Genomic DNA, 27265 nt, shown 5'->3' on the forward strand with positions numbered 1-27265 from the left:
CCAATATTAAACTTAGAAATTTGGGTAAACAAATTTAAAAAATAGTTTTTCATTTTCCAACAACTTCTCCCATAATTACACATGTTGAGCCCAACCTCTGACACCATTGGCTACAAGTCCGACCGATAGATAAGCTTGGACCAATCGGCGGCGTTACTGTAAATCACGGTTGTCCAATCACAAGCCGGCAAGCGGCCTCTTGTACCCGCCCCATTAGAAGTCAGCTAGTAGTCAAGCCGAAACAAGTCATTTAGAAGAGTGGTCGAGATGGACAACACTCATATTTAGTGGCCTAAGCTAAGCTTTAAACAAGATATAAATATAACTTTAAGTTATTTATGTTACTATTAAGGTGCGAGTTTGCGTTTGTACCGAACTTAAAGGTAAGTTTCACATTAGAATACGTCTTTTCGTTGTTGTTTTTCTTCGAGCGCAAGAGCTGAGTACGCACGCACACACGCACCAAAAGAGGAAGCTAACGTGTTGTGCTAACTCTTCCTCTACTCCAGCAGCTGCTGCTGGTGGCCACACTTTTTCTCTCCCCCCTTTCGCTCCTAAAAGTCGGCCTCTTTGGGTAAGGATGTCAGTCCCCGGAAACTCGCTCCAGCAGCCCCGGGTGAGGCGCAGCAACGCGGGTTCCCCGGGCTCGTTTGGCAACGGTGGATGTCGCCTGCACCCGCTCCGCGCCACCGTGCCCTACCAGCTGCTGCGCGGCGGACAGGGCAGCCCGACACGGGCGCCACACAGCGTCCACGGCGGGGCCACCGCGGGGAGCCGAGGCTCCAGCCCCCCCTCCAGCCCGACTCTCCTCCTCCCAGGAAGTAAGCAGGGGTTGTCGCCCGAAAACAAGGACGCCTCCTGCGCTCCGGACTCGCCCGTTTCCAGAGGTAAACAAACGCGAAAAAGTATGCCATGCCACGTTGTAAGTCCTCATATTTAGTTTATACAAAAACAATGAGAAATTTCAAATATATACTTTTTTTGTGTGTGGGTTAAAAATCAACAACAAGCACAAAAGTGGAATTTATAACTGTAGAAACTGGGAAATTGAAACATTTAGAGTTCAACCACACTCCAGGGGTCAAATTGCTTAAAATTAAGAGTCTAACCATCATCACTGAAAACTAATGTGTAATTCAAACCACAGACTCAAAAGACAAACTATTCAAAGTTCAAATATTTCTTAAAGTAAACATTGTGTTCAAATTATTATCACCCTAAATAGAACAAATCAAAAAGTTCAAACTGAATTTCTGGCTAAATTGTGCTTTAAAATTTGGAGTCCTAACCGTGATCACCAAAAACAAAAGTGTAATTATAACTGCAGCAGAGGCGTGGTGGCCTTCTGTACTTTAGTGAAATTCCTGAATGACCAGTACACTTAAGAGTCTTATTCAATGCCTGTGACAGTGTAGTGGTTCACATAGATGACTCCATCTAAGCTTGGCTTGTGTTTTCACCACAGAATTTGTAGCCGCAATACTATTAGCAGTGTGACACCAATTTCTGCTATTGGCAGTGTATGTGGTTCACATCATTGCCTAAATGACCACATAATTCTTGGTTCGGCTTTTGTTCCCACCATGGGATTTGTAGGACCAATACTGTTGGCAGACAACTGTGTAAGGTTGTTGGCAGTGTAGCGATTCACACAGCTGACTCGTTTTTTTTTTCCGAAACGAAATTTGTTGGCGAGATGCCGATAACGGTGCATTTGTCGGTTAGGGCCGTTGGCAGCCGAGTGGTTCACGTTTAGTACGCAATGGCTCAGTCGCAGTGTGACATCCACGATGTAAAATATTTGTCGCACGGCGTATAGTGGTTAACACGGGAAATAGAGTTTCGACTCTCCGTACGAGTCAGGCCTAGAATATTTACGCCGTACCCGGATCCCCACCTACCTTGATCAGTGTAGCGTGCGCGGCAGGAAATGAGAAGAAGCACTTGTCTTCTTCTTCCACAACAGGGCGGCCATTTCCCGGCGTGACCGCATGCCGTGCATACTTTGGTCTTCAGAGAGCGGCGACCTCTCACCCCCCGCCCGGCGTACCGTATCGGGCGCCACCTTACTGTCAAAACGCACCCTTGGGACTGATCATGTAGTCTTTGCACATGCTAGCATTAGCTTAGCTTGTAGCTGATGAGTCTTCGCCCTGGATTGTACTTTGTGAGTCTTCAGTCTTCTAAATTGTGCGTTTTTTTTCCAGTGCCCCATTGCAACAAAGTGAAAACCCAACAGCGGCAAAGCGAGGAGGTACTTTCTGCGTCATGCGGTGGAAAAGGGGCACAAGTGTCATATTCCGCATGTTGCCGGCATGATATCACTCGCCCGACACTTTTTTTTTTTTTTTTTTCTCCCCGCAACAAAGAGCATCAACAAAGTGGCAGCTGTGCTGAAAGGCTCCCGTTTTATTGTGGCCCGGCTCAAAAGTGCCGACTCGGACCGAATGTGAAAAGCGGTGTTGAAACGCTCGCAGGGTTTTTATTAATCACCGTCGTTGGCACATCTTCGTTTTTCCTTGCAGCGACTCGTCAGCGCTTGCTTGTTTTGTTGGAGTTGAAGTGGTGCAACCATGCTAACAAAGCTAACAATGCTAGCGGGAGACACAGCCAACATTAACAACGGACTTGTGTTTCTTTTTGCCTGTTGCGCAGTTTTGCCTTTTGAAAAGTGACTTACTTTATTCTAGAAATGGCATATTAATATGAATGGCCTTTCATTTCATTGGGCAGAGATGACTTAAGATGTGTTTTGAGATACGAGTGTGGTTACGCAACAAATGGAACTCTTATCTCAAGGCATCAATGGACGCGTGCGCAATTTCCCGCGAGTCTGCGTGAAAGCTTTCCCCGCTGCGCTTTTACTGATTAGCACCACATTTATTTTCACCTTTCGCCCTCTGTTCAATCAACCCTGGAAATGCGGGCACTCTTCATTCCCCATGTCCACTAACGGGGGAAAGTTTTTATTACATCTCCAGTCTGAAAATAATCACTCCCCTAAAAAATCGCGACGCTTTGATCGTCTTGGCCAGGCTCGTCGAGGGGAGATTATTCTGGTCTGGCAAGTGCGGAGGCGGTGGAAAATAACCACAATCCCCCTGCTCCGAGAGGCCTGACCGGGCCCTGTATCAATATTGATGGAAATGTAGCCCGCCGTCTTTGTTCGGGGAATTGTACTGTAGCCCAGTGAGCTTACATAGGCCATACCTTCGGCTGGATGGCCCTCTATGTTCTACCAACAACGGCCGCTTGTGTATAGGAGACAGAAAAGGGGGGGGGGGGGGGGGTGTTACATATACGAGTGTGTTTGTGTATTAATGTATGTACAGAGCAGGGACAGAATGTACTGCCTTTTTTTTTTTTTTTGTGCTCATCATATTCACTGCGGCTCTTGAAAGGGCCCAACCTGGCAACCCTAATGCACTTCTTGTTGCTAATGTCTTTGTGTGTGCATAAACTATTCATGTGTAGTGTGTGTGCGAGCGATTATGACTCTTATGGCAATATGTCAAATAATAAAAAAAAAAAAAGTAGACGGTACTACAAAATTTGGAAAATATTAACAAAAATATTAAAACTATTTATAATATTATTTATAAATACTTATAATAAGTTACAAATATTTGATGAAAAATCCCAATTAAAAAATGCATATCAACCACACATTTCTTTTCTGCCAAATTTCTCACAGAAAGGTCCAAGTTGCAGATGCGGAGCTCCAGCGCCATCCGCCGGACGTCGTCCCTGGACGCCATCACCGGGCCCTACCTCACCGGACAGTGGCCCCGAGATTCTCACGGGCCTTACCCCTACTGCATGAAAGACAAATCCACTCAGGTAACACACAAAAACGCTACAAGTGAAACCGGTTCACACCTGATATCCAGCTAACTTCCTTTATCGTGTCAACAACCCAAAAAGTTTTTACCACCTTATACGTTATTGGGTCTCCAAGGGGGATTATTCCGACAACGCCGAGCGTTAGCGCCAGCCAGTCCACACGTTTAACAATCCTTGAGCAAATAAGTGTAAGAACTTTCCCCTCAACCGCTTCCTGCTAACCGTGCACAAAAGGACCTCGGCCCTTTTTTCTTTTTCCAAGCCCCGCCGGTGCTTTGCACCTGTCCCCCCTGAGTGAGGACAAATCCCCCCCCTTGCTCACCACCTGGCCCTCGTGGCCCCGTAGAACGCCTTCCTTTTGTGTCACAGAGGGCCCATAGACATGCTAATTGCCCGGGGGGCCTAACACACACTCTTTATGAACATAAGGAACCGCCGCACAAAGGGCGAGTCATCAAACGGCTTTTTTTTTTTTTTTTTTTTTTCCTCTTTCTTCCTCCCCTCAATTAAAACGCTGCACTCGGCCGTGATTGTGGATCTACTAAGCCCGCTTGAGGAAATCACAGGTTAAAGAGATCCAAGTGGAATACCAAAACAATCCCCCGGCACATTCCTCAAATATGAAAAGGCCTCGGACACGTGGACACGAGTACAACCTACGTACTCGAAACAAAAAGAGAAATAAACGCCGCAGTAAAATCCATTTACAGCCATTATGTAACGGCTTCTATGAAACACAATCACGTACGATAAAAACACATTCATGCTTACTATGGAAAACCTGTTCGAACAGGTTGAATCCTCATAATAAAATGTCTTCACGGATAAAACATGTTCACTCCTGATTTAAAGCCTCTTTACATGTAATATGAATCATTTACTCCTAATATAAAACCTTTTTTGTCTTTTAGACAGCAAATCAGTGTCATACGCTTACCAGATAAAAGTGAACACCTCGAGAAACACTTTTTGGTCTCATTGTTTACACGGAACGTGTCGACTTATCCCGGATGTGGTTTGAAAGTAGACCACCCACATGCAAACCAAACGGGCCTCGTTTTTTTGACCCATATTTTACGGTGGGCACGCTCGCTGATTTTCAGACACGAGCAGCAAACAAGTCGGCGTCCTCATCCGACCCAACTTTAGCGGCGTGCGTGTCTCGGCGTGCAATCTAAACAATCGAAATTCCATTGGAAAGCGGCGGCCGTGCTGATTTCCTGCTTTGGATTCTTGAGGATGTCGCCTGCGTGCCGCTCTCTGGGTGGGATCGGTGTCGGGAAGTTTTTATCTGCCCGCTGGCTCGCTATCTGGCGCCGAGGAGCACACAACTCTCGAAATTGCGTTGACCATCTGTAGCAAACGTTTGCAAAAGGCTCGCGAGACATCTGTGTGTCCAGTTGCATATCTGAAAGAACAAAACAGGAAATGGAGGAATTATACAAATATATGCAAAAAGCAGCAGCGGCTACTTGTCCCTCGTGATGCTCGTCAAACAAACCCTTCACGCTTTTTAGGTTTCCGTGTTTGACCTGCAACCTTTTCTGACGCGTGACCAAATTTGTAAAAAAAAATTTACATCTTTGTTTTTGTAATCTTGAATTAAAACAGCTGTGTTGCAAACATATTGAGTTGAGAATGTGCGTTTCAGACTCCGGGCATGTGGATGGACGAGGGAGCCGACCAAGGGAGTCCTCACCAGAGATCGGCCTCCTGGGGCAGCGCGGACCACCTCAAGGAGGTAGACGCACACACACAATGAAAGTGGCAGCTGGTGCGACACGTGTTTTTGTCATTTCTCTGGAAGTTTTCCTTGCTCAGCCTCCACATAGCTTTTTCCACTCTCCTCCGAATTCAACATCCTTCCATCCCGAGCTGCAAAGCGGCCCTCCGATTTCGACGTCCCCCCCTCGAACGCGCGCTGCATGCAAAGTGCGCCGCTCGCCGCATGTGTGGGAGTGTGCAGAGAGAGGCGTCTTTGTGGTGGCAAGCGGTGAAGACCACACCTTTTGTCTGCATAGCACAAGTGCGTCTCTCAGGCCCATAAAGGGCATCCTGTTTTCGTCTGATACGGAGGACCCCCCACCACCACCACCACCACCAACCCCGCTCACTGAACTCAGTTCATCATCAGACGTGCTTTGTAAACGGCTGGCTGACCGCATCGCGCTCTGCGTCCTTGCTGATTCTTCATGGGTTCAAATAGTGTCGAATTGGCAAGAGGTGCAGTTTAGTGATGTTCTCATGGCCCCAAAAAATGTGCGTCATTGCGTCATCGTATGAGATCATAATGACAGAATAGCGCCTTTGATTTGATACTCAACATTGTTTGCTATAAGTGAATTCTTGACATGGCGATTGCGGGAACTGAAAATCATGACCTTTCATTTGCTTTGTCGCCATTTGTTGATTGAATGTGCGCCGCCACGTTCTTCTTCCAGCAGATCGCCAAGCTGAGGCTGCAGCTTCAGCGGAGCAAACAAGGAAGTCGGCAGAGCAAAGAGCGAGAGTCCGGGACGCCGCACGGCCAACATGCAGCCACTGCCTGTCCCTCACAGGTGACTTCACCACTAGCTTCCTACGTCACGATAAAGTTGTTTGAGCTCTCACTTCATTTTCATGTTTTTTTTTTTTTGTAGATGTTTCCTCTTCAGCATAAGGGATCTTCTTGTTCTTTGTCCACCAAGACTCTGATCTGCAGAGTGCCGAGCAGCGTGGAGGCCATCAACCACGAGCTGGAAAACGTCTTCATCAGACATGATTGGGAGCACGCCATTCAGGTAATACTCAGGATGAGCAGATTCTTTATTGTCTTGTGTTTTATTACACACGTTGTGATTTTTTTTCCGCTTCACAACAGGCCACGGACGCCGCGGATGGCCGTCGGGCTCCTTTCCCACTGCAGCGCTACAGCAACATTGGGGAAACCCGTGACACGGACACGCAAGCCCCCTCTAGTGGAGAGTCCAGTCCATCTCCCCGACCTCGCAGCCCCCTCAGCCCGCACCACCTGCACTCCCCGGACGGAAGCCCCTCGTCCTCCGCGGATGATGTAGACAAAGGTTAACGAAGCCACACGAAAAACGATTGCGTACAAATGCACCATACTTTATCGTATTGTGTTTGTAGAGGGCACGTGCGGCTCTCCGCTACCCAAGTTCGCCACATCTCCCAAACCCAACAACAGCTACATGTTCAAGAGGGAGCCACCGGAAGGCTGCGAGAGGGTCAAAGTCTTTGACGAGATACTGTAAGTTGCTCGGATCATGTAGTAGCGAAAAAAAATGTAATCACCACTTTTGTTCATGCAAGGTGCGGCCAATCGAAAGGATTCCCGCTCTTCTCCTGTCCCGACAAAAACAAGGTGAACTTCATTCCTCAGGGATCAGCTTTCTGCCCCGTCAAGCTGCTCTGCTCGTCCCTCTTCTCGCCCGTGTCCTGCGCCAGCGCCGACCCAAGCGGTCCCCAAAGCAACGATGGCCAGTCTCGGGAGACGCGCCATTCGCCCGACAGCCAAGAAGCAGAGGCGGTCGTCAGCGGTTTATCGTCAGGAATATAAAAGACGCTGCGTGATAAAACAAAAAGTTTTGCACTCCGTTAATTCCAAATCAAGCTCATGTCCACACACACTCACTAATATTTTTTTTAAGTTTTTTTTTTTCCCCCAATTGCGCTAATAAAACTAGAATCTCATAAAAGAAGCTAAAAACAACAAACGGTGAACATTGTTAGCTTTAATTAAGTCCATTACCGGTGCTCTTTCAATCACTTTATTGCTACTTCGTAGATTTCATCTCTGGAAAGAAGCACTTCAGACTATCAGAACACAAGGCGTCGGAAATGTACCAAGATGTTTGTGTTTATGTGGACATGTCCTTATCCTTTGTAGATTTTCTCCACTGTTAATGGAACTTGACTCTGAACTGCTGGTTTCCACGGCAGAAAACATTTCAGACAAAACTTTGGGCTGGCCAATCAGCTTTTTAGTCGACAAGGACACTGCTGCTTGTTCTTTGTGATGGGACAACATCCACGGACATCAACACTGCACATGTTGATATCAGTGATATCACCGATTCGTTCTTTTCATTTCATTCATATGAAACATGATACCAACATGAGTGAAACGTGCAAGTAACATCTTGACAGACCCTTCTCACCCAGGTTGCAGTCTGTTTGAACTTCCGGACGGCGTTACAGAGCGCTGTACGCCAAAACCAGCAGATATAGAAACAGCTTCTCAGAGTGTCAGAGACATTGCTGTGCAATAACATCCTGCTCTCGACGCTTCATCTTTGAACTCCTCTCTGCATCTATTGCACCCTGGTCATCCTGGAAGAGGGATCCTCCCATCTGTGGTCTCTTCTCAAGGTTTCTCATTTCCCCGAGTAGGAATTTTGAGTTTTTCCTTGCCCTCCTGGGAGTTTAAGATCAGGGTATGTTTGAGAAAATTGTCCACTTTTGTCCTGAATGTTGTTAGCTACCTAAATGTACAGAGAACGAGATGTACCGGAGTCAAATTCCTTGTTTGGCATGCTCAAACTTGGCAAATAAAAATTGATTTGACTTGAAAGTGAAAAATGCCACACCCACACTCAGCCCCTCTTTCTGATTGGCTGTTTTGAGCCGTGACGTCATTTTAGGTGTACCTAATAACAGATATATTGGATGACAATATTTAGGCGTATACACGTTATTTTAAGTGTTGTAAAATAAAGATTACCCAAAGATAAGCATAATCTTCTCGTTGTTGCATAACGGCGCATCCCTTCATGCAATGAAGTTAGCCGTTAAAGTTTCAACGGATAGTCCGAAGCAACCGTTTCCACAGTAGTCACCATGACAGGCGACCACCCGGTGGCGTCAGTGTGCCGAGCGCCGTTGGACGATCGGGAGAAGAAGATTTGAATTGATGGATGTGACGTCAGGGCTTTAGGTCAATTGAAGACAGGTGTGCTCAAGGGGAGTTATCATATACGGGTGCCACCGAGCGCGTGGCGGCAGACGGTTTCTCTGGTAAGCTAGCATGCTAGCAAATGTTTGTAGTCTCCTGCCGTTTTTCACGACGGACGCCGTGTTTGTTGCCCGATTTTCGCACTCAAGGGGAGTTCTCAAATGCAGGCGCCACCGAGCGCGTGGCATTTTCTCAGCTAAGGGAGCAAATGTTTGTCGTTTCTTGCCGTCTATCACGACGGACGCCACGTTTGTTTGTCGGAGGATTTTCACACGGCGACTGTAGGCGTCGAAGTTAACTGGAGACCGCAAGGAGAGTTTTCAAATAGGCCCCAAAATGTGTGCTTTGTTGCCTTTTCTCACAAGCCTTTTTTTTGTTTGTCGCAGGATTGTCGTACTCTCGTGACTCGGCAACGTCACGTCCACCGCGACGGTGGGCCTGGAGGTAAATTGTAGGCCGCAGGCAATTTAGCCCGTGAGCAAATGTTTGCCGTTTCTTACGTTGCCATTTCTTATTTTTTGCAGGATTTTCGCTGTCTAGGGAGTGCTTGAGGTTTGGGCACGGCGCGCCACAATCGACTTTGCGTCGCGTCGTTGCGCGTTTTGGTGGTATTTTAAATGTCTTTCGCGTTTTTTTTTTTGTTTTTTTTAATGCTGGCCAGCATTTGTTCATTCGTTTGTTTGTAGAAGGTTCGTAAATGACGCCGCCGATAAGCGCGTGTTTGACTATGGGAAATGTTAGTTTGACTCTAGTCAACTAAACCGTTATTTAAATTATTTTATGTTATGCGTGTGCCATTTCCGTGTTATGCAAACTGCTAAATGTAACGAATTTGTTACGTCATGTCCAAATCAGAGCAAATCCATTCAAAGAAGGCGCCCGCCCGCTCTCGTTCCGTTACGCAACAAACATTTGCGCGGGTTATTTTCTGCCATTTGGACGCCGCCAACCTGGATCATCTGTCCAATGTGAGGTGAGTTGATTGATGAAATGAAAATATAAATTATAATCCTAAATAATTATTATAATTTACTACAATATATTGATATCTTTTTTCAACTGCAAAACTCTACTTAGTATGTATAAAATTAAAATATCTATTTTTGTTGCATTTTTGTTATTTTCTCCCGTTTTGGACGCCGCCAACCTGGATCATCTGTCCAATGTGATGATTGATGAAATTAAAATATGAATTATAATCCCTTATATTATTTATATAGTAAATTATTATAATTTACTACAATATGATATATTTTTTCAACTGTAAAACTCTACTTAGTATTTATAAAATTAAAATATCTATTTTTGTTGCAATCACTTCTATTTGTCTTTTGTAGCACTAGAAAAGGCTGCCCAGCCAGCATCCTTCTATACCAAGCAAGCAGGAGGCTCTTGAGGAGCTATTTCAGTGATGCTGAGGACACTGAGGAAGAGTAGTCCTAAATCAGGTGAAAACCTGTTTTTGTCAAGTTTCAGCTTCCCAACACACAATGGTTGTCGAGTTTTAGCTTCCCAGCACACAATTAATGACTGTCTGTGTGTTATTGTAGGCTGCAAGAGGAGCTGAATGGGAAAAGTATAATTCCATATGAAAAGGCGCAATGGCCTATCCAAAGGAGCAATGGCCTATCCGAAGGAGCAATGGCCTATCCAAAGGAGCCATGGCTTATCCAAAGGAACCATGGTTTATCCAAAGGAGCCATGGCCAATCCAAAGGAGCCATGGCCAATCCAAAGGAGCCATGGCCAATCCAAAGGAGCCATGGCCAATCCAAAGGAGCCATGGCCAATCCAAAGGAGCCATGGCCAATCCAAAGAAGCCATGGCCAATCCAAAGGAGCCATGGCCTATCCAAAGGAGCCATGGCCTATCCAAAGGAGCAATGCCATATCCAAAAGAGCAATGCTATATCAAGTCAAGAATCAAGCAGCACGCTGCAAAAGTCAACATGTGCGGATCATGTGCCCAGGAGGGGGCAGTGTGGTTGCCTTTGGTTATGGGTGCACGACGGAAGGGTTGCAGGTGTGGACAGTGTTTGGGGGTCTGACGGTTGGTCTTGCTTAAGAGGTTGTGGCTTATCTGGATCCAGCGGTGTCTTGCGCTTGGTTGCCATTGACGGCTCACTTGGGGGAGGACGTGGTGACTTGGATGGAGACAAAACTGAACTTTGTCCTAGCTTGCCATATGACTTGTACCATTTTGTGTCTTTTTCTAACCTGCCACTGTCGTGCTTGCTGCGTTCTTTGTTCTCCCCCATCGGTGTAGGGCGGCGTTGGAGCGAGCCGATCCCGAATGTCCAATTTTGCAATTTGACTTGTACCATTTTGTCTTTTTCTAACCTGCCACTGTTGCACTTCATCTAACCCTAACCTACCACCACTGTGGTATTTGCGTTCTTTGTTCTCCCCTAGGTGTAGGGCAGCATTGGAGCGAGACAGTAACATTTTGTCTTTTTCTAATCTACCACTGTCCTGCTTGATCTAAGCTGTGTGTCCTTTGTTCTCTAGGTGTAGGGGGCGGTGTTTGGGCGAGCCGGTCCACGAGGAAGACGTAATGATGCGAGCAGCGCCCAACTCATTGCATGTTCTGCCATTTTCAGGCCGGACGCAAAAGGGGGGGGGGGGGCGCACGGCCCGATCCGACCCGGCGACGGTCACCAATAGTAGCTAGCCGCTGTGATCAAGTAAGCAAGTGACCGACAACTTGGGGTGCTCTTTGAGTTTCTAACATTTGTTTCTGTTTCTGCAGATGGCGACCGGGACGTGACACAATCTGATCAGAGGTGGACTGACTGCTGTGGCATTGATCCGAAGTCGCCGAGTTCTGAGGGAGACCCGCTTCCCTGGAGGCGTCGACCTGCGCAGCTTCAACGTGTGAAATGTTTTTTTTATTTTATTTTTTTAAATTACACCAGCGGTGTCCCAATGGCTGCATACTGAAACAAATTCAGAATTCGTTGACACAAATTCATTAAATCAATCACGAAATGTTGCCATTGATATTTTGGGCTACAAAGCAGTGTTGTGTTCATACGTGTGGTGTGTTGATCAAGTTGCCCCGAGGCTGCCATTTGGACACCAATGGTGACGTGTGTAGGGCTGCACGTGTATTGGAAAACTGCCATATGGTGGTGGTCTAGGTTATTGACATACACTTTAAGACAGCAAAGATTTATTTTACATGTCTCAAATGAAACATGTTTTCTTGCCTAACTATTTGTAACGAGTTAAGACGATAAGTCATTGATGTAAGTTAAAGTTAACTAAACTGATCTCATTGCGATCAAATCGTTAAGCTCCATCCAAGAATTTTGCACAACTTGCCTCAATGCAGTGGTCTGGCCCAATACTGCCATATCATTGATTTTCCAAAATGTTGTGCAGCCCTCATTGAGTGCCAAACGCGCAGCGACTGCAAGCGCAAGCGACTGCAAGCGCAAGCGACCGCGCAAGCGACGGTAAGCGCAAGCGACCGCGCAAGCGACGGTAAGCGCAAGCGACAGCACGCGCAAGCGACAGCACGCGCAAGCGACAGCACGCGCAAGCGACAGCACGCGCAAGCGACAGCACGCGCAAGCGACAGCACGCGCAAGCGACAGCACGCGCAAGCGACGGCACGCGCAAGCGACAGCAAGCGCAAGCGACGGCGCAGCGAGACTTTTGTGCTTGTCTTGCAAGGTGGAAGAGACGATGTATGAAACGAAGAGCCGGTGGACGGAGGCCACCATACCCGCGATTGGTGAGCGGGTTGCAAAGGAAGGAATCACCCAAAGAAAGCAGTCGCCAAGTGTTGAAGAGGAGCCTGATGCATGACTGGCCAAGGCTGGCCAGAGGCGGTGACATGGCAATCCAATCTGCAAGCGTAGTGTACACGCTTGTTGGTTTTAATTTGATTTCCTTATTTTTCTGCCTTTCAGCTGGCAGCGGATGGGGCGAGCGCCAGCCTGCACCCAGAGGGACTGGGCTGCACCCACAAGACCAGGGAGGGGGCAGGTAATGAGTACGTTGACAGAAGTGAACCGCATGCAACTGAGTGCCGTTTGTCTTTTTGCACTTGTGCGAGGCGGAAGATGAGTCCAACACCGCCCGGAGCAGACCCGGACCTTGGCCCGTGACGAGCGGCCCGCACGAGACTGATGGGTGCAGATGCAGCCAGCGTTTCGGGGGAGTATGACTTTGGTTTTTCTTTTGTGCTTTCCCTACCCTGTCTGTTTGAATAGGTTAACTAGTAGCACGCACGAGCATTTGGGTTGCTGTGACCCTCTAGATACGAATCGGCAAAGTAGACACCCCTTCCCTCCCTCCCTCCCGCCCCTCTCTCTCTCTCTCGCTCTCTTTCTCCAATGCGCCCGGCAGTACCTGCATGGCCTGGTGCGCTCAGGGTGGAACGTGGCTATACCTTGCCCTTTGTGGAATACCAGGGTATAATGTCTGCCTGCCTGGGTCCCAGTGTCGTCGACGGTGTCGAGGACGAGGAGATTCTCCGTGACGCTCTCCGCGACGTCACGTTTTCCTTTTTTTCCCTCTCGGGGCCAAGCCAGCTCTCCTCAGGGGGGACTGGCCGGTTGCGCTTAAGTGCGCACCAAAGCCTCTTCTCATCTCCCCTCGCTGTCTCCCTCCCTCCCTCCCTCCCTTTTTGTAAGGGGTTAAAGATTTCATAACCCGGATCGCTCCAATGCGGAAGGGCCATATGAGACATGCCCGTGCGCGCTGCTAGTTACCTGATTCAAACTTACCTTAGTTGAGGTCGCTGGTGGAAATTTTCCTCTTGCCAAAACCACCACAATATGTCTGCCTTTCAGGATTGCCGAGGTAGCGGATGGGACGAGTGCCTGCACAGAGACGGACCGGAGCGCAAGACCAGAGGTAATAATGATAAACTTTATTTGTATAGCACCTTTCATACAAGAAATGCAGCTCAAAGCGCTTTACAACAATTAAGGAAATTATAAGCATTGAATGCTTCACATAGGAACAGACAGAAAAAGAACATGAACATGTTAAAACAAAAACATGAATCTATGCATACACAATCAATAAAGTGAGCTTAAAATAGGAGCAAGCTTTAATAGATGGGGTCATGAGTATGTCCACAGAAATGAACCGCATGCAACTGAATGCCGTTCTTGTTGCAGTTGCGCGAGGCGGAGGATGAGTCCAAACGTCAAATACCGGCCGGGAGGGGAACCCAACCATCGGATGCGGATGCGGCGAGGGCAAAGCGCCCAGCCAGCATTTAAGGAGAGTATGACTGTTTTTCCTTTTGTGCTTTCTTTCTTTCTTTCCCTCCCTCCACTTTTTCACTGGGTGTGCACACTGGCCGTCTGCATGAGGCCTCTCTCTTTCTCAGCGCTGCGTCATTTTGCAATATTGTTGTTTTATTGTTTTTGTGTTTTTTAAATACATGAAGTGAACTGTTTGTACTGTAATTGTGTGTGTACTTCTGAACCTGAAGTAAACTGAACTGAATTCAAGTGGTCCATTTTAAACATTGGCATGGGCAGTCTATCGTGCATACAAACTGGAATCATTTGAGACCTTCTCAATGACGAGACATTTGTAAAGTTAGTCTCAAACCAAATTGTCTTGTTAAATATGCAGTGTCAGGCTTTTTAATTTTTTTAACTACACAAAGAAAAGCTGCATGCATTCTAAATTGTTGACAAAAGCCAAGTCGCCAGACACCCATAGATGCAAACGACAAGCGACAAACGGTGTCTGTTGCGACCAATAAGTCATCTTTGGCAACCCTGCTTTAAAATGGCCACCGAACTCAGAATCTTGCAGAATTTTGGTACATTTTTCTGTACAAGTAAAAGCTGGTATTTTAATCTAGTCGGAGCCATTTTTTGGTTGGTTTTGAATCGTCATGTGGGCGTTCTTGTGAATAAAATCAGTTTTCTTCCTGTTGGTGGTCTTGTAAATAAAGTCAACTTTGGTGTCAGTCATCATTCGCGATGAGCCTTAATTGAAGCTGCAACTCTTGAATGTGAAACTTCTTGCATGTTTTGTTGCAGGGCTTGATGTCCCCATTGGCTGTCTGACTACAAAGAAGGCTGTTTCTGTACAGTCCAGGTTGTTGCTGACGTCAAAGGAATTTATAAACAGCGTGTAACTTCCAGGACCTTAGCTTTCAATTCAAAGCACAGTTGCTTAACTATACGGCCAGCCTTGGTACATGTACTGGCTGGTACCACCCAGTTCAGAGGAAAGTAAAGGCTAGAGTGGTTGTCTTAATACCAGCATCCTCATAGAATGGAGCATATGTGTCAAACTCCTTTTGTTTCGCGGGCCGCATTGTAATCATAGCTTCTGTCGGAGGGCCATTATGACTGTCAACCCAAATAAATGTACGAGCGCCTCATATATACAGTAAAAGCTACGAAACAAATTGACAAATAACTCATTTTCAAATCAGATGAGTAAAAACTGGTCAAAAAACAAAAAGATATTAAAAGTGAAGACAATTTGCAAATCTTGTAATGACACGAATTTGATGCACAATTTGTCTTCGCGGGCCACATAAAATGAAGTGGCCAGCCGTATCTGCCCCCCCCACCCGAGCCTTGAGTTTGACACTTGTGGGCTAGATGAATTCCAAGTGCTACCACCGGGTGGCAGCATATTTGCCTCAAGCTGTCTGGTGCTGGGTCAATGCGATGCATCTTTCGTTGTTTTGCCCAAAGCAACCTAATAAACAATATTTGCCTCAACCTGTCTGACGCTCCATTGAACTGTATGCAATAATTTTTAGCATGTGGTTTGGAAGTTTATTATGCAAATGAGTTTGCTTTGTACATTTTAGAGACATGCACATTGACGAGATAGCGACAGTACCTATGCTTATTTGTTAGGTTGCTTAGGGCAAAACAAACCGCAAAAGACGGGTCACACTGACCCAGCTGTCTAATAAGGGCGCCTATCATTTGTAATGTAGTTGTTTCAAGTTAAAAATTATTGCATACAGTTCAATGGAGCGTCAGACAGGTTGAGGCAAATATTGTTTATTAGGTTGCTTTGGGCAAAACAACGAAAGATGCATCGCATTGACCCAGCACCAGACAGCTTGAGGCAAATATGCTGCCACCCGGTGGTAGCACTTGGAATTCATCTAGCCCACAAGTGTCAAACTCAAGGCTCGGGTGGGGGGGGCAGATACGGCTGGCCACTTCATTTTATGTGGCCCGCGAAGACAAATTGTGCATCAAATTCGTGTCATTACAAGATTTGCAAATTGTCTTCACTTTTAATATCTTTTTGTTTTTTGACCAGTTTTTACTCATCTGATTTGAAAATGAGTTATTTGTCAATTTGTTTCGTAGCTTTTACTGTATATATGAGGCGCTCGTACATTTATTTGGGTTGACAGTCATAATGGCCCTCCGACAGAAGCTATGATTACAATGCGGCCCGCGAAACAAAAGGAGTTTGACACATATGCTCCATTCTATGAGGATGCTGGTATTAAGACAACCACTCTAGCCTTTACTTTACTCTGAACTGGGTGGTACCAGCCAGTACATGTACCAAGGCTGGCCGTATAGTTAAGCAACTGTGCTTTGAATTGAAAGCTAAGGTCCTGGAAGTTACACGCTGTTTATAAATTCCTTTGACGTCAGCAACAACCTGGACTGTACAGAAACAGCCTTCTTTGTAGTCAGACAGCCAATGGGGACATCAAGCCCTGCAACAAAACATGCAAGAAGTTTCACATTCAAGAGTTGCAGCTTCAATTAAGGCTCATCGCGAATGATGACTGACACCAAAGTTGACTTTATTTACAAGACCACCAACAGGAAGAAAACTGATTTTATTCACAAGAACGCCCACATGACGATTCAAAACCAACCAAAAAATGGCTCCGACTAGATTAAAATACCAGCTTTTACTTGTACAGAAAAATGTACCAAAATTCTGCAAGATTCTGAGTTCGGTGGCCATTTTAAAGCAGGGTTGCCAAAGATGACTTATTGGTCGCAACAGACACCGTTTGTCGCTTGTCGTTTGCATCTATGGGTGTCTGGCGACTTGGCTTTTGTCAACAATTTAGAATGCATGCAGCTTTTCTTTGTGTAGTTAAAAAAATTAAAAAGCCTGACACTGCATATTTAACAAGACAATTTGGTTTGAGACTAACTTTACAAATGTCTCGTCATTGAGAAGGTCTCAAATGATTCCAGTTTGTATGCACGATAGACTGCCCATGCCAATGTTTAAAATGGACCACTTGAATTCAGTTCAGTTTAATTCAGGTTCAGAAGTACACACACAATTACAGTACAAACAGTTCACTTCATGTATTTAAAAAACACAAAAACAATAAAACAACAATATTGCAAAATGACGCAGCGCTGAGAAAGAGAGAGGCCTCATGCAGACGGCCAGTGTGCACACCCAGTGAAAAAGTGGAGGGAGGGAAAGAAAGAAAGAAAGCACAAAAGGAAAAACAGTCATACTCTCCTTAAATGCTGGCTGGGCGCTTTGCCCTCGCCGCATCCGCATCCGATGGTTGGGTTCCCCTCCCGGCCGGTATTTGACGTTTGGACTCATCCTCCGCCTCGCGCAACTGCAACAAGAACGGCATTCAGTTGCATGCGGTTCATTTCTGTGGACATACTCATGACCCCATCTATTAAAGCTTGCTCCTATTTTAAGCTCACTTTATTGATTGTGTATGCATAGATTCATGTTTTTGTTTTAACATGTTCATGTTCTTTTTCTGTCTGTTCCTATGTGAAGCATTCAATGCTTATAATTTCCTTAATTGTTGTAAAGCGCTTTGAGCTGCATTTCTTGTATGAAAGGTGCTATACAAATAAAGTTTATCATTATTACCTCTGGTCTTGCGCTCCGGTCCGTCTCTGTGCAGGCACTCGTCCCATCCGCTACCTCGGCAATCCTGAAAGGCAGACATATTGTGGTGGTTTTGGCAAGAGGAAAATTTCCACCAGCGACCTCAACTAAGGTAAGTTTGAATCAGGTAACTAGCAGCGCGCACGGGCATGTCTCATATGGCCCTTCCGCATTGGAGCGATCCGGGTTATGAAATCTTTAACCCCTTACAAAAAGGGAGGGAGGGAGGGAGGGAGACAGCGAGGGGAGATGAGAAGAGGCTTTGGTGCGCACTTAAGCGCAACCGGCCAGTCCCCCCTGAGGAGAGCTGGCTTGGCCCCGAGAGGGAAAAAAAGGAAAACGTGACGTCGCGGAGAGCGTCACGGAGAATCTCCTCGTCCTCGACACCGTCGACGACACTGGGACCCAGGCAGGCAGACATTATACCCTGGTATTCCACAAAGGGCAAGGTATAGCCACGTTCCACCCTGAGCGCACCAGGCCATGCAGGTACTGCCGGGCGCATTGGAGAAAGAGAGCGAGAGAGAGAGAGAGGGGCGGGAGGGAGGGAGGGAAGGGGTGTCTACTTTGCCGATTCGTATCTAGAGGGTCACAGCAACCCAAATGCTCGTGCGTGCTACTAGTTAACCTATTCAAACAGACAGGGTAGGGAAAGCACAAAAGAAAAACCAAAGTCATACTCCCCCGAAACGCTGGCTGCATCTGCACCCATCAGTCTCGTGCGGGCCGCTCGTCACGGGCCAAGGTCCGGGTCTGCTCCGGGCGGTGTTGGACTCATCTTCCGCCTCGCACAAGTGCAAAAAGACAAACGGCACTCAGTTGCATGCGGTTCACTTCTGTCAACGTACTCATTACCTGCCCCCTCCCTGGTCTTGTGGGTGCAGCCCAGTCCCTCTGGGTGCAGGCTGGCGCTCACCCCATCCGCTGCCAGCTGAAAGGCAGAAAAATAAGGAAATCAAATTAAAACCAACAAGCGTGTACACTACGCTTGCAGATTGGATTGCCATGTCACCGCCTCTGGCCAGCCTTGGCCAGTCATGCATCAGGCTCCTCTTCAACACTTGACGTTGCTTTCTTTGGGTGATTCCTTCCTTTGCAACCCGCTCACCAATCGCGGGTATGGTGGCCTCCGTCCACCGGCTCTTCGTTTCATACATCGTCTCTTCCACCTTGCAAGACAAGCACAAAAGTCTCGCTGCGCCGTCGCTTGCGCTTGCCGTCGCTTGTGCGTGCCGTCGCTTGCGCGTGCCGTCGCTTGCGCGTGCTGTCGCTTGCGCGTGCTGTCGCTTGCGCGTGCTGTCGCTTGCGCGTGCTGTCGCTTGCGCTTACCGTCGCTTGCGCGGTCGCTTGCGCTTACCGTCGCTTGCGCGGTCGCTTGCGCTTACCGTCGCTTGCGCGGTCGCTTGCGCGGTCGCTAGCGCTTGCAGTCGCTGCGCGGTCGCTTGCGCTTGCCGTCGCTGCGCGTTTGGCACTCAATGAGGGCTGCACAACATTTTGGAAAATCAATGATATGGCAGTATTGGGCCAGACCACTGCATTGAGGCAAGTTGTGCAAAATTCTTGGCTGGAGCTTAACGATTTGATCGCAATGAGATCAGTTTAGTTAACTTTAACTTACATCAATGACTTATCGTCTTAACTCGTTACAAATAGTTAGGCAAGAAAACATGTTTCATTTGAGACATGTAAAATAAATCTTTGCTGTCTTAAAGTGCATGTCAATAACCTAGACCACCACCATATGGCAGTTTTCCAATACACGTGCAGCCCTACACACGTCACCATTGGTGTCCAAATGGCAGCCTCGGGGCAACTTGATCAACACACCACACGTATGAACACAACACTGCTTTGTAGCCCAAAATATCAATGGCAACATTTCGTGATTGATTTAATGAATTTGTGTCAACGAATTCTGAATTTGTTTCAGTATGCAGCCATTGGGACACCGCTGGTGTAATTTAAAAAAATAAAAAAAAACATTTCACACGTTGAAGCTGCGCAGGTCGACGCCTCCAGGGAAGCGGGTCTCCCTCAGAACTCGGCGACTTCGGATCAATGCCACAGCAGTCAGTCCACCTCTGATCAGATTGTGTCACGTCCCGGTCGCCATCTGCAGAAACAGAAACAAATGTTAGAAACTCAAAGAGCACCCCAAGTTGTCGGTCACTTGCTTACTTGATCACAGCGGCTAGCTACTATTGGTGACCGTCGCCGGGTCGGATCGGGCCGTGCGCCCCCCCCCTTTTGCGTCCGGCCTGAAAATGGCAGAACATGCAATGAGTTGGGCGCTGCTCGCATCATTACGTCTTCCTCGTGGACCGGCTCGCCCAAACACCGCCCCCTACACCTAGAGAACAAAGGACACACAGCTTAGATCAAGCAGGACAGTGGTAGATTAGAAAAAGACAAAATGTTACTGTCTCGCTCCAATGCTGCCCTACACCTAGGGGAGAACAAAGAACGCAAATACCACAGTGGTGGTAGGTTAGGGTTAGATGAAGTGCAACAGTGGCAGGTTAGAAAAAGACAAAATGGTACAAGTCAAATTGCAAAATTGGACATTCGGGATCGGCTCGCTCCAACGCCGCCCTACACCGATGGGGGAGAACAAAGAACGCAGCAAGCACGACAGTGGCAGGTTAGAAAAAGACACAAAATGGTACAAGTCATATGGCAAGCTAGGACAAAGTTCAGTTTTGTCTCCATCCAAGTCACCACGTCCTCCCCCAAGTGAGCCGTCAATGGCAACCAAGCACAAGACACCGCTGGATCCAGATAAGCCACAACCTCTTAAGCAAGACCAACCATCAGACCCCCAAACACTGTCCACACCTGCAACCCTTCCGTCGTGCACCCATAACCAAAGGCAACCACACTGCCCCCTCCTGGGCACATGATCCGCACATGTTGACTTTTGCAGCGTGCTGCTTGATTCTTGACTTGATATAGCATTGCTCTTTTGGATATGGCATTGCTCCTTTGGATAGGCCATGGCTCCTTTGGATAGGCCATGGCTCCTTTGGATTGGCCATGGCTCCTTTGGATTGGCCATGGCTCCTTTGGATTGGCCATGGCTCCTTTGGATTGGCCATGGCTCCTTTGGATTGGCCATGGCTCCTTTGGATTGGCCATGGCTCCTTTGGATTGGCCATGGCTCCTTTGGATTGGCCATGGCTCCTTTGGATTGGCCATGGCTCCTTTGGATAAGCCATGGTTCCTTTGGATAAGCCATGGCTCCTTTGGATAGGCCATTGCTCCTTCGGATAGGCCATTGCTCCTTTGGATAGGCCATTGCGCCTTTTCATATGGAATTATACTTTTCCCATTCAGCTCCTCTTGCAGCCTACAATAACACACAGACAGTCATTAATTGTGTGCTGGGAAGCTAAAACTCGACAACCATTGTGTGTTGGGAAGCTGAAACTTGACAAAAACAGGTTTTCACCTGATTTAGGACTACTCTTCCTCAGTGTCCTCAGCATCACTGAAATAGCTCCTCAAGAGCCTCCTGCTTGCTTGGTATAGAAGGATGGTGGCTGGGCAGCCTTTTCTAGTGCTACAAAAGACAAATAGAAGTGATTGCAACAAAAATAGATATTTTAATTTTATAAATACTAAGTAGAGTTTTACAGTTGAAAAAATATATCATATTGTAGTAAATTATAATAATTTACTATATAAATAATATAAAGGATTATAATTCATATTTTAATTTCATCAATCATCACATTGGACAGATGATCCAGGTTGGCGGCGTCCAAAACGGGAGAAAATAACAAAAATGCAACAAAAATAGATATTTTAATTTTATACATACTAAGTAGAGTTTTGCAGTTGAAAAAAGATATCATTATATTGTAGTAAATTATAATAATTATTTAGGATTATAATTTATATTTTCATTTCATCAATCAACTCACCTCACATTGGACAGATGATCCAGGTTGGCGCCGTCCAAAACGGCAGAAAATAACCCGCGCAAATGTTTGTTGCGTAACGGAACGAGAGCGGGCGGGCGCCTTCTTTGAATGGATTTGCTCTGATTTGGACATGACGTAACAAATTCGTTACATTTAGCAGTTTGCATAACACGGAAATGGCACACGCATAACATAAAATAATTTAAATAACGGTTTAGTTGACTAGAGTCAAACTAACATTTCCCATAGTCAAACACGCGCTTATCGGCGGCGTCATTTACGAACCTTCTACAAACAAACGAATGAACAAATGCTGGCCAGCATTAAAAAAACAAACAAACGCGAAAGACATTTAAAATACCACCAAAACGCGCAACGACGCGACGCAAAGTCGATTGTGGCGCGCCGTGCCCAAACCTCAAGCACTCCCTAGACAGCGAAAATCCTGCAAAAAATAAGAAATGGCAACGTAAGAAACGGCAAACATTTGCTCACGGGCTAAATTGCCTGCGGCCTACAATTTACCTCCAGGCCCACCGTCGCGGTGGACGTGACGTTGCCGAGTCACGAGAGTACGACAATCCTGCGACAAACAAAAAAAAGGCTTGTGAGAAAAGGCAACAAAGCACACATTTTGGGGCCTATTTGAAAACTCTCCTTGCGGTCTCCAGTTAACTTCGACGCCTACAGTCGCCGTGTGAAAATCCGACAACGAACAAACGTGGCGTCCGTCGTGAGAGACGGCAAGAAACGACAAACATTTGGTGGCGCCTGCATTTGAGAACTCCCCTTGAGTGCGAAAATCGGGCAACAAACACGGCGTCCGTCGTGAAAAACGGCAGGAGACTACAAACATTTGCTAGCATGCTAGCTTACCTGAGAAACCGTCTGCCGCCACGCGATCGGTGGCACCCGTATATGATAACTCCCCTTGAGCACACCTGTCTTCAATTGACCTAAAGCCCTGACGTCACATCCATCAATTCAAATCTTCTTCTCCCGATCGTCCAACGGCGCTCGGCACACTGACGCCACCGGGTGGTCGCCTGTCATGGTGACTACTGTGGAAACGGTTGCTTCGGACTATCCGTTGAAACTTTGAACACCGAACATGTTTGGATGGATACCCTATCAATAGGACCAAATCTCCTTATGTTTCCGAGCAGGCTCTGGTCGAGTGGTTAACGCCATTGCCTTCAATCAAATGAAAATATTTGTATCGATAGTTCATCCTAAAATGAATTGTTCTTGCAAAAACTGCATATAACCCATTTTCTTCTTCGTTTTATTTGATGGTGAGGTGGCACCAGCTTCAATGTGCATTACTGACACCTACTGGTTGAAGTCATAAACTGAAAAAATAATTCGTTCACTCGCTCACTGAAAAGAACTCACGAGCCAACACAGCACAAACAGAGCAGGCGATAAAACGTGCAGTGGGACACCATGGAAAAATATTGAACAGATCTTATAATATATTATAACATTGATAATATAGAACTTTTTTATTTTCTCTAATGTTAATAACATTGGAGGGCGCAAAATGTTTTCTTCTCCCTAAGGGGGGCATCACGGAAAATAATTGCGAAGCGCTGCCCTAAAGAGTCTTATTTACCCAAACAAAACGTGTGACAATATTAGACAGAAAATGTAAATGTATTGTCATGATATGTTTTATTTCCATCACGCCAGGGTCGACAGAGCGCGTGGTCGTCTTTGGCTTGGCTAAAATAATAATCCGTCTACTTAAATCCAGTCTGAAGCTCATTCCGTTTGCATTTCTCACTCTTAACAGGAAGCGCAAATGACATCCCTTGAATGTTTGCTATGGCTTGGTAGGAGGCTGGCAAGTTAGCGTGGATGGCCACGCACCTAGCTAAGCATTGTGAAGTTGTTGCTCAGCGTGACTTTTTCCGATTGTGTCCGGGTTGGCCAGGGGATCCAAGTCTGCAAACAGATTGAACCATGCCGACAGGTCCTTGGATGGACCGGAAGAGCTCCCTGCTATGGAGACGGGAGACGGTTAAAGCCTGGTCTTAAAAATCAGAAGAAGGTCTTAATATTGTACCTTTAAATCCACTGGCATCTTGGGGGTGCTCAATTCCCATGGCGACAGGTTGCGAGGTGGTCCCGCCTCTCTCTGAAGCTACCAAACAATCGGGGCATTCATCTTCCGGTGAACACTTTCATTCCCCAAGTTGTCCATACCTGCGAGTTGAGCAGCTTGGTTCAAGTTTTGGTCCAGAAGCTGAGAAGGTAGAAAGAGTGAGCGTGGTTCTGCAGCCGTGGCGATTCCGTCCTGGGTGTCTCCAAACACCGGACTCCACTGTCGGGACAAGGGGGCGGGGTCGTGAAGCGTCAAGCCTCCCAGGATCTCCTCCAGCAAGGCCGAGCCGTCCTTGTCCTCTTCCGCGAGCTCCCAGGATGATTCACACGTTTCTCCTTAAACATCCAAAGTAGGGTGTTGGTAACGTTGTAGTTGATGGACTTTATCCTACTTTCATATCATATATGTAGAAATAATTTCTTACTGAGTGATTTTAGTCCAATTATTCTCTTATAATTGAGAACATTTTTACCTTCTTTTGTTGGACTGCTTCTGTTGTCATCCCCCAATGAGACAAGTCTACAAAACAAAAATACGCACACACCAAAAGTTTGGTTTTATTATTATTATTTTTTTAAATCAAGTTCAGTTTATTTAGCTACATACTCTTCCTGAGCAGCGTTGTCTTCATCTTTTTTCTGTACTTTACTTTTCTTCCTCTTCTTCTTCTTTTCCCTTGATGGCTCCTGTCATCAGATTCAACATGAAATATTATTGTGCAATACGAAATGGCGCTATTGGCATGATGTGGACCTCGTGGTGCAGGCAGCCCCTGAAGTTCTCGTGAATTGCGGCCATGGTGTGGGAGGTCTTCTCCCAGAAGTGCAGCAGAGTGGTCTGGAGGGACACCAGAAAGCATGTGGGTCACAACCCATAATTTTAACCCACGACGAGTCCTACCTGGTAGGTGGCCAGCACGTGGGACAGTAGGTTGCAGCGACTGGCTCCCAGCAGGTCCACCTTCTGGCACACGTCCGTCTTCAGCTGATCGAAGCTGCGCTTAGTGCAGCGGACCTCCGCCTGAACCTGACACACACATTAAATGTGATGACACAAGTGTGTTATTTAGCAGGCATCACATTTTTTTTTGTTGGGAAAGTTTGCCCTCTTGTGGACATTTTGTAAATTATCCTGTCATAAAAATCTGCAATATAGGTTACCTTGCGAAACTTATCCATCTGCTTGCGTGTGTCTGGGTCCAGCTCGGCGGAGACATCCTTCATCCACAGTAGAGCTCCTCTGTAATCGGTGCGACTCTGCTCCATGCGCTTGACCGTCAACCACGTGTCCGAGATGGACCGGAAGCGAAACGTCTCCACCTCCTGGTACAGTCGGCACAGGGGCTTCCTCAGCACCGTTCTGCGGCAGGATTTTACCGTGAGCGTTAGCATAGCGGTGGCAGTCATCTGCGCGGGTGCCGGTGTGAAGCCGACCTCTGTTGGGAGGAGAAGCAGAGTGCTTTGCCCGTGGCCTGCATGATTTTTCCTGCACGGCTTTTGTCCTGAGAGCCCTGAGAGCGCAGAAAGCGACCCAGCTCGTTCTCCTCCTGGGAAAGAACTGAAAGCAACTGAAACTTGGATGTGTTCGGAGTTACAAGTCAAATTAAACGGGCGACACGTACAGCAGATCCTCCTCTGGTACTGTTCGATCACCTTCAGCAGCTCCATGCACGTCCTCTGGATGGAGTGAAACACCTGACATCCAAAACAAAGCAGCTTTCAGTCACAAACCCTAACTCAAACCCTAATTTGAAACAGACCTCCAGCTTGGCATCCAGTTCTGCGTCTGAGGCCACCACGTGTTGGTCCTCCTTTGTGCCGCTCACCCTGATGAGCGTCTGCTTGGTTTTCCAGTAACGCTGCTGGAAGCGGCTCACCACCGAACGCGAGTCCTGGCCCAGGAGCTCGGGGTCGCCCGAGGAACAGCTATTCAGACATAACACACACATGACGTCAGGAATGGATTAACGGGTCACCTATTACTCTGACAAAGAGATGTACTTTACTCACAAGTTCCTGCCTTGCATTTTTTAGGATAATCTGTGGGGAGAGGGAATCATTTTGTTATTAAGTTAATATAAAACACTTTAAATTTTGACCCCAGTTACAAACCCATTAATCTTGGCTTCACACAACGAACCTAGAGAAGGACAAAAGTCGAGCTGCTTCAAGTCTACTGTAACATTTACTGTCAGTAAAGGTTTGAAAATACTGGAATTGTGTGTATCTTTCTGAAGGCATTAAAAATAGACTCTTCAAAACAAACTATTGAAATAAATGGACTTCCCATCTGTATTCTAATTTATTCTCACGGACCTGCATCGATTTGGAGCTGCAGTCCACCCACCGGTCATATATGTCGTCCAGGGGGATCTTGGTGTAAAACCTCACGAAACCACTCAAATTCAAACTCGACGCGCATTGCTAGCTTATGGAAAACCGTTTGTTAAAACTATAAAATAAATTATCACTAAAAGACTCGTGACTGCACTGCAACGACGAAATATAACGGCTCTTCGTCCTCATGTGAGCAATAATTTAAGACAAAAATCAATGAATGAAAACCTTAAATATTATTCTGCTAAAACTTTACATTATAAACCAAGTAAATTTGGTTGTTATGAATTTAAAAGTGCTAATGACGTTCGGGCAGGTAAGGAGGAAATGAAATACATTGAGTTCTTCTTCGACGCTTGTACTTCACCTCTTGACGTGCTATGAGTGCTCGAGCGCCACCTAGGTATTCCGGAGGACCATCGAACAACTATTTTCTATCTAGCTGTAATATAAATATACATCCCACTTAGAAACATAGCTGTTTGAATTTCAGTTAGCGACACAAGGAGTATTATTTTATAAAATTGATGTCAGACTATTTCTGATTATGTTTGCCGCAGCGCGCTCGTCATAACTCCTCATCATCGATCGTGCACGCGCCTCGGCAGGGAAATGACAACACACCACAAATATGCCAAAATACATCCCCAATACACGCACCTCACCGTGTTTTCCTTAAATTGTCACGATCATCTGTCAGGGCTGCGTTCTCCTCCTCCTCCTCATCTTCAATACCGCAACATCTCCGATGACGTCACCCAATGTTACCTCGTTCCCTTATCTCCTCTCTGATTGGCCAGTCCAACCAACCCAGTGTTTGTATCGTGCAAACAAGCAACAAAAATAGTCATAATAAACTAATTGTGTCTTTGTTAGAAAACTGGTTTGACGGAGCGTGCCTGATCTGTCATCAGATTGAATAAATAAAAGTGTTACAGGTGCGTCTATTGAAGTTGCAAGTGTTTATTTACACAAAATAAAAAGAATTATTAGCAGATTAATTTTAATATAAACAAAAGTGAGTTTATCATTTTATCTGCGTGTCTGATATCACCACATAAAGTGATAATTGGTAGAACACAGAACAGAAAATATTTTCAAGCAGTATTTTACTGGCCAGTTATTCTCCAAGGTGCAGTTCCTCACTTCTCCAAAGGGTGGTGCTAGAACACAAAGCAAGCGCCTCCACTTTAATAGCCTATCGCTTCACCCCCTCCCCTCCCTGGAACTCCCCTTACCCCCCCTTGTGGG

At 46.5% G+C, this 27265-nt stretch overlaps 2 protein-coding genes and 2 long non-coding RNA genes across 7 annotated transcripts; 2 read left to right on the top strand and 2 right to left on the bottom strand.

The window, feature by feature from the left end:
• Positions 1-215: 215 nt before the first annotated feature.
• On the top strand, positions 216-8576 carry LOC125974822 (glucocorticoid-induced transcript 1 protein). Of its 3 annotated transcripts, none has more exons than XM_049729667.1 (9): positions 216-383; positions 510-887; positions 3695-3840; positions 5495-5584; positions 6285-6401; positions 6483-6623; positions 6704-6905; positions 6973-7093; positions 7156-8576. In XM_049729667.1, the coding sequence occupies exons 2-9, from the start codon at positions 581-583 to the stop codon at positions 7400-7402; spliced, it is 1371 nt and encodes a 456-aa protein (XP_049585624.1). In that variant the 5' UTR covers positions 216-383; positions 510-580; the 3' UTR covers positions 7403-8576. The 3 variants fall into 3 exon arrangements, with proteins under 3 accessions (XP_049585624.1, XP_049585626.1, XP_049585625.1); XM_049729669.1 differs by having other exon boundaries at positions 6288-6401; XM_049729668.1 differs by having other exon boundaries at positions 218-383; positions 513-887.
• Positions 8577-9785: 1209 nt separating this feature from the next.
• Positions 9786-14243, top strand: LOC125974845 (uncharacterized). The gene is made up of 5 exons (XR_007483739.2): positions 9786-10245; positions 10348-11479; positions 11545-12788; positions 12859-13661; positions 13931-14243. It is a non-coding gene; the product is annotated as an uncharacterized lncRNA (long non-coding RNA).
• Positions 14244-15783: 1540 nt separating this feature from the next.
• LOC125974847 (uncharacterized) lies at positions 15784-22380 on the bottom strand. Its single transcript, XR_007483743.2, has 6 exons — positions 22097-22380; positions 21097-22016; positions 19827-20994; positions 18504-19761; positions 17631-18433; positions 15784-17361 (listed from the first exon to the last, which is right to left on the bottom strand). It is a non-coding gene; the product is annotated as an uncharacterized lncRNA (long non-coding RNA).
• An 846-nt stretch (positions 22381-23226) lies between these two features.
• Positions 23227-26815, bottom strand: ica1 (islet cell autoantigen 1). Of its 2 annotated transcripts, none has more exons than XM_049729672.2 (13): positions 26675-26815; positions 25688-25717; positions 25438-25603; positions 25300-25372; positions 25112-25235; positions 24839-25037; positions 24579-24704; positions 24432-24515; positions 24285-24364; positions 24151-24197; positions 23780-24013; positions 23640-23717; positions 23227-23575 (listed from the first exon to the last, which is right to left on the bottom strand). In XM_049729672.2, the coding sequence occupies exons 2-13, from the start codon at positions 25702-25704 to the stop codon at positions 23448-23450; spliced, it is 1356 nt and encodes a 451-aa protein (XP_049585629.1). In that variant the 5' UTR covers positions 25705-25717; positions 26675-26815; the 3' UTR covers positions 23227-23447. The 2 variants fall into 2 exon arrangements, with proteins under 2 accessions (XP_049585629.1, XP_049585630.1); XM_049729673.2 differs by lacking the exon at positions 26675-26815 and adding an exon at positions 25994-26390 and having other exon boundaries at positions 24839-25000.
• Between the last annotated feature and the right edge of the window lie 450 nt (positions 26816-27265).

This window comes from Syngnathus scovelli, chromosome 9, assembly GCF_024217435.2.
Source record: "Syngnathus scovelli strain Florida chromosome 9, RoL_Ssco_1.2, whole genome shotgun sequence".
In the NCBI taxonomy this organism is placed as follows: domain Eukaryota; kingdom Metazoa; phylum Chordata; class Actinopteri; order Syngnathiformes; family Syngnathidae; genus Syngnathus; species Syngnathus scovelli.

Bases quoted from the DNA above. Each gene is read 5' to 3' on its own strand.
- LOC125974822 (XM_049729667.1), top strand. From the start codon at position 581: ATGTCAGTCCCCGGAAACTCGCTCCAGCAGCCCCGGGTGAGGCGCAGC. The intron at 888-3,694 runs GTAAACAAACGC...AATTTCTCACAG, and splicing joins GGACTCGCCCGTTTCCAGAG to AAAGGTCCAAGTTGCAGATG. The intron at 6,906-6,972 runs GTTAACGAAGCC...TTGTGTTTGTAG, and splicing joins CGCGGATGATGTAGACAAAG to AGGGCACGTGCGGCTCTCCG.
- ica1 (XM_049729672.2), bottom strand. The intron at 24,198-24,284 runs GTATGTAGCTAA...TTTGTTTTGTAG, and splicing joins GACAACGCTGCTCAGGAAGA to ACTTGTCTCATTGGGGGATG. The intron at 24,014-24,150 runs GTAAAAATGTTC...TGGATGTTTAAG, and splicing joins AAGCAGTCCAACAAAAGAAG to GAGAAACGTGTGAATCATCC.